This window comes from Carcharhinus amblyrhynchos, chromosome 29, assembly GCF_965287045.1.
Source record: "Carcharhinus amblyrhynchos chromosome 29, sCarAmb.v2.hapA, whole genome shotgun sequence".
Lineage (NCBI taxonomy): Eukaryota > Metazoa > Chordata > Chondrichthyes > Carcharhiniformes > Carcharhinidae > Carcharhinus > Carcharhinus amblyrhynchos.
In genome coordinates this window covers 35088992-35095043 of record NC_137352.1, presented here as the reverse complement: position 1 = coordinate 35095043, position 6052 = coordinate 35088992, and the positions used below count along the sequence as shown (strand labels likewise).

Genomic DNA, 6052 nt, shown 5'->3' with positions numbered 1-6052 from the left:
ACCCTCCTCACAGCACTAAGAATTGGTTTGTCTGAAAATGTTGAAACTCTGCACCAAGTCACTAATAATATCAGAGAAAACAGGGGTCACAACACCAATGTCCACTACAAGCATTCTTCTAGTCTGAGAAACATCCATTACCCACAACTCTCTGTTTCCTGTCACTCAGCCAATTTCCTACTGCCCCTTTTTATTTCCTGAGCTCAAACTTTACTCCCAAGTCTGTTGTGTGGCACTTTATCAAACGTCTTTTGGTAGTTCATACACAGCGACATTATCCTCATCAACCTTCTCACCTAACTTATCAGAAAACTCCAACAAGTGAGTGAAACCTGATTTGTCCTGAAAAAATCCAAGCTGGCTTTCCTTAATTAACTAGCATTTGCCTAATTTTGTCTCAGTTCTCAGTTCTAGAAGTTTCTCACCTCTACGTTTACTGTCTGACCCTGTAGTTACTGAACTTATCTTTACACCCTTGTAATCAGTTAAGAAATCTGAACTATTTTTGATCTCTGAAAAAATTCCTATGTTCCTATGGTGGAAATCCCTTCTCCCACAGCTGCAGCTTGTTGGGGGGTCCAGCCACGTGGGATCATGCTGTGCATGATGAGGCCTCTCTTCCTTCAGCGGTAGGTGCAATTACTGGAAACATCACAAGATTCCACCAAAGGCACCTTTGGAAAAGATCCTGCCTTCAGGTGATTTCTGAGCTTCAGTATTCTTTCAGTAAGGCCTCCAACCACTGAGCGGTCAGGTTGAGCTGTCCTCTCAGCACGAGCTGGGGAACAGGATTCAGGTTCCACTCGGGTGCAGTCCTGCTTTTTTGCTGCTTTAGTATGGAGTGAAGAGAATGGGTCTGGACGATGTCCGGATTGGCCCAGGCGCTGGCTGGAGGAGAGAGTGAACCAATGGTGGTGGCACTGGGAAAATGGTGGGAGCCCGAGCCGGCTGCAGAGACAGCGAGGGCGAGACGGTTGTCATGGCAGAAGCCAAGTGACTGGGCAGGAATTGGGCTGTGACTGATTTCTGGAACTCATTCTGGAACGGCAGCAACATCTGGTGAAATAAGAAAAAACTCGTTAGCAGAATATCTCTGAATCTTTGTAAATGTTAAATAACAAAAATGCAAGTCTTCATTTGAATTCTCATATTTTGGAACAGAATCATAGAAACCCTACACTGCAGAAGGAGGCCACTCAGCCCATTGAGCCTGCACCGACACCAATCCCACCCGGGCTCTATTCCCATAACCCTGCTAATCCCCTGAACACGAGGGTCAATTTAGCACGGCCAATCAACCTAACTCGCACATCTTTGGACTGTGGGAGGAAACTGGAGCATCCAAAGGAAAGCCACACAGACACGGGGAGAATGTGCAAATTCCACACACACAGTGACTTGAGACCGGAATAGAGCCTGGGTCCCTGACACTGCGAGGCAATAGTGCTAACCACTGTGCGCTGAGCCAGGAATCGAACCCAGGTCCCTGGCGCTGCGAGGCAATAGTGCTAACCACTGTGCGCTGAGCCAGGAATCGAACCCAGGTCCCTGGCGCTGCGAGGCAATAGTGCTAACCACTGTGCCACCGTGCCATTGTTAATATCACCCTCATCATACCTGACTGACCAGTTAGATTCTAGTTGGAGGATTGTGTCTGATTTCACCAGTCACACTTCAAGAAGGATGTTGGGGAATTTCAGAGTTAGACAGAAGCGATTTACTGGGATGGTATCACAGGTTGTGGATCTCAGTCACTGAAGAGTCCACAGAATCTCCTTGACGTGAAGGTTCAGAGGAAACATCTTCAAAATCATGCACTGGTTTGATTGGGTAAGAAGAAAAAATAGTTTCCCATAGCAGAAGGCTTGGTAACCAGAGGGAAACAGAGCGATCGGCAAAATTACCAGAGAAAAGACCGGGTGAATTGATTTTATGCAGTGAGTTATGATGCATTTGCTCAAAAAAGGTGATGGAAACAATAATAACTTTCAAAAGTGTATCTCTTCAGAGGGAGAAAATTCCAGGCCTCTGGGGAAAGTAAGGATGAGTGGGATTAATTCAATAGATCTTTAAAGAGCTAGCATGGGTTTGATGGATGAGTGGCCTCATTGTGTACATTGTGATTCTCTAAAATTACCAATTGTAAGCTTGTTAAATTTATTGGTGCCACTAAAAGTGGAAAGCACATTTACACCCAGCTCCCTCTGTTCCTGCACACCTTTAAGAACTGTCCCCCTTATTTTGTATTGTCTCTCCATGTTCTTCTCACCAAAATGCTTCACCCAACACTTCTCCAAATTGAACTTCATCTGTCACCTACCTGCCCACTTTGCCAACCTCTTTATGTCCTTCTAGTTCTGCACTATCCTTTACAACACTTCCAAGCTTTCTGTTATCTACATATTCTGAGACACACCAGGATTGAGATCTTTGAAAGTCCACGTACACAACATTACCCCCATCAATCCTTTCTGTTACCTCTTCAAAAAACTCCAGCAAGTTAATTCAATTTCTCCTTTAGAAATCCATGTTGGCTCTTCCGAATCAACCTACACTCTTCTATGTGACTCCATGAGGCACGGTAGCAGTGATTAGCCCGACTGCCTCACAGTAGCAGGGACCTGGATTCAATTCCAGCCTTGGATGACTGTGTGTGTGGAGTTTGCATATTCTCCCCGTGTCTGCATGGGTTTCCTCCGGGTGCTCCAGTTTCTCCTACAGTCCAATGATGTGTGGGTTAAGTTGATTTGCCACAATTAAAAAAAATGCCTCTTTGTTTCCCAAGATGTGTAGATATGGTGCATGAGCCAAAATAAATGTGAAGGGATTGGGTGGGTGGGTGAGCCTGGGTGAGATGCTCTTTCAGTGAGTCTGTGCTGACTTGATGGGCCGAATGGCCTCCTTCTGGACTGTAGAGATTCCATGGATTCTATATCAACTTGCATGTGGTTCAGTTAACAATCCAGTGTTGATTATCTTTGGACATATCAGCAGAGCACAATTCCCAGTTTAACCCATGTCCTTATGTGCATCACAATAACTGGATCCTTCCGTTCCTGCTCCAGGTTTGTCTCCAGCCATGAGGAGATATCTCAATTAAATTGTTTGTTGTCCTTTTGCATTGCCAACCTAAACTTTATGATGCAATGATCACTGTTACCTAAATATTCCGCTGTGACACTTGCTCCACTCTCACCTCTCTGAGGCAGGTCCAGCAATCCTTCCTTCCTCGTTCAGCTGGGCAGAAACTGATGGAGACAATTCTTGTACACACTCTAGAAAAACTCTTCCCATTTAGACCATCACTCTCCCAGTCTCTATTCAGATCATGTAAGCCCTCCATTATAACTACTCTTCAATTCCTGAAACTCTCTGGAATTTCCTTGCAAAGTGTTTCTCTGCATCGTGTCCATTATTCGATGGCTTACAGAAAACAGCAACTAATATCGTTATATCTTTCTACTGTTCCTTAGCTTCAGACAAATAGATTCTGTTCTTGTACCTTCTGAGACATCTTCTGTCTCAATTCACACACTTGCTTCTTTTGAACTTGATTTGTACTTTAGTAATGTGAGAACTCAGAATTCTAATTGTTTGTTAGCAAGTGGCAGTAATACCAAGTGTCCCCTCATATTCCTGGTGAGTTCATCAGCATCATATCCCCTAGACTGGCGCACTTGTTATTCTGGTTGCAGTCGACACAAGAGAGAGAATACATGGGGAGAGTTAGAAATGGGACAGTCTCCAGTCTTTCGCTCAGACTTACCGCTGGTGCTTGTATATTGAGCTGTGGTTTGTTGTGTGGACTGAGCTTGGGCTTTGGAGGTTTTCCTGCCACTCTGTCCTTGTGCCTCCGGCTGGATATATGCTAAAGACAGAAAAAAATGATAACTTTGTCAATGACAAAGTATCAGAGCCCAAAGCCCACTGCTAATAAACCCGGGCTCACACCTTCCCTCAAAAACTATCCTTCTACTGCCACACATTAACTCATCCAAATCCACCTCACACACACCCTCAGATACCCACCCCTCCAGTGAGATTGGGCAGATATTTTTAAATTCACTCAAGAGATAGGGGCATCGCTGGCTGGCCCAGCATTTATTACCCCTCTCTGACTGCCCTCTGTTTCAGAGGGATTTGTGAGTCAGCCACGTTGCTGTGGATCTGAAGTCAGGAAGACAATGACCTATGATATTATCAATAGATTTTTAATCCAGAGACTCAGCTAATGTTCTAGGGAGCCAGATTCGAATCCCACTGTGGGATTTCCAATTTTAAAAAAATCTGGAATTGAGAATCTATTGATGACCACAAAACCATTGTTGATTATCGGAAAAACCCAACTGATTCATTAACGTCCTTTGGGGAAGGAAATCTGCCATCCTTACCTGGACTGGCCTCCATGTGACTCGAGCCACAGCAATGTGGTTGACTCTCAACTGCTCTTGAGCAACTGGGATGGGCAATAAATGCCGGCCAGCCAGCGATGCCCAGGCCTGGTTAAACACAATTCATTATAGAATCACAGAATAGTTACAACAGCAACTGAGGCCATTTGGCCTATCATATCAGTGCCAGACTTATTGCAAGTTGCTCTGTCCCACCTTTCCCCATAGTCCGAATTGTTTTTTCTTATCCAGTTCTTAACTAAATCTGAATTAAAATGGCCTTGACCACATGCTAATATAACAGTTAAACATTGCACAATGGTCCAGTCTATCTCTGAGTTGTGCAGTAGAAAATCCACTCCACTTACTCTTAGTTCTATAACGAGAGTTCATTAATGTGAAGGGATTGGGTGGGAGGGTGAGCCTGGGTAAGATGCCCTTTCAGTGAGTCTGTGCTGACTCGATGGGCCGAATGGCCTCCTTCTGGACTGTAAGGATTCTATATCAGTGAGCCAATAAAAACTGGGATTATCTTCCAACTATTTCTCACCGTTTAAATCTGGAGAAGAGTCATTCAGACTCGAAGCACTAATCCAGTCACTCTGCACAGATACTGCCACAACTGCTGAATTTATCCTGCATTTCAGTTTTTATTTCAGATTTCCAGCGTTTACAGTATTTTGCTTTTATTATTATAATTGGTCGATGATCAGTGTGCAGGTTCAGCAGGCAGTAAAGAAGACAAATGGTATGTTGGCCTTCGTAGCGAGATGATTTGAGTATAAGAATAGGGATGTTTTACTCCAATTGTACAGGATGTTGGTGAGGCCACACCTGGGGTATTGGGTGCAGTTTGATGTCCTTATGTGTCCTTGTTATTGAAAGGGTTCAGTGAAGGCTGATTCCTGGGGTGGCAGGTCTGTCATATGGGGGGAGATTAAATCAGTTAGGATTATATTCTCTGGCGTATAGAAGAGAGGGGATCTCATAGAAACTTACAAAATTCTAACAAAGTTAGACAAGGTAGATTTAGAAAGAAGGTTCCTGATGGTGGGGGGAGTCCAGAACTAGGGGTCAGAGTTTGAGGATAAGGGGTAAACCTTTTAGAACTGAGGTGAGGACAAATTTCTTCACCCAGAGGGTGGGGAATGTGTGGAATTCACTCCCACAGAAAGTAGTTGAGGCCAAAACGTTGTCTGATTTCAAGAAGAAATTAGATATTGCTCTTGGGGTTACAGGGATGAAGGGATATGATGGGAAGGGGGGATCAGGATATTGAATTTGATGATCAGCCAAGATCAAAATGAATGGTGCAGCAGGCTCACAGGGCCGAATGGCCTACTGCTGCTTCTGGATTCTATGTTTTCTCCCCACTCAAGACCCCTTGTATCTCCTCCCATTCCAATTGTGTCTGGAACAAGAGCTCTGATATTTGATCAGTCTGGGTATTGGAGATGGAGTAACCCAGAATAACGTCACCTGTTTCAGCTGCACATCTGAATTCACACAAACATCACACAGCTGGCAGTGGAAAATCTGATCCTGGAATCCAGAGCAGGCCTTCTTCTGCCTGTGGAGTTTGAAATGTGGTTTTAGATAAACCTTTATAGGCCCCAAACCATTTTGAGCCTCAACCATCGTCTTGTGTTTTGTGCCTGAAT

At 44.4% G+C, this 6052-nt stretch overlaps 1 protein-coding gene across 1 annotated transcript in view; it reads right to left on the bottom strand.

Annotated features, from left to right (window-relative positions):
* Positions 1 to 831: 831 nt before the first annotated feature.
* Positions 832 to 6052, bottom strand: part of LOC145359801 (zinc finger protein 385B-like) — a 28620-nt gene continuing 23399 nt past the window's right edge. The window contains exons 6-8 of the mRNA XM_080214577.1: positions 5871 to 6046; positions 3767 to 3868; positions 832 to 1056 (exon numbers count right to left, since the gene is read on the bottom strand). Coding sequence (XP_080070703.1) covers positions 832 to 1056; positions 3767 to 3868; positions 5871 to 6046 — 503 coding nt within the window. The remainder of the gene's footprint in view (positions 1057 to 3766; positions 3869 to 5870; positions 6047 to 6052) is intronic.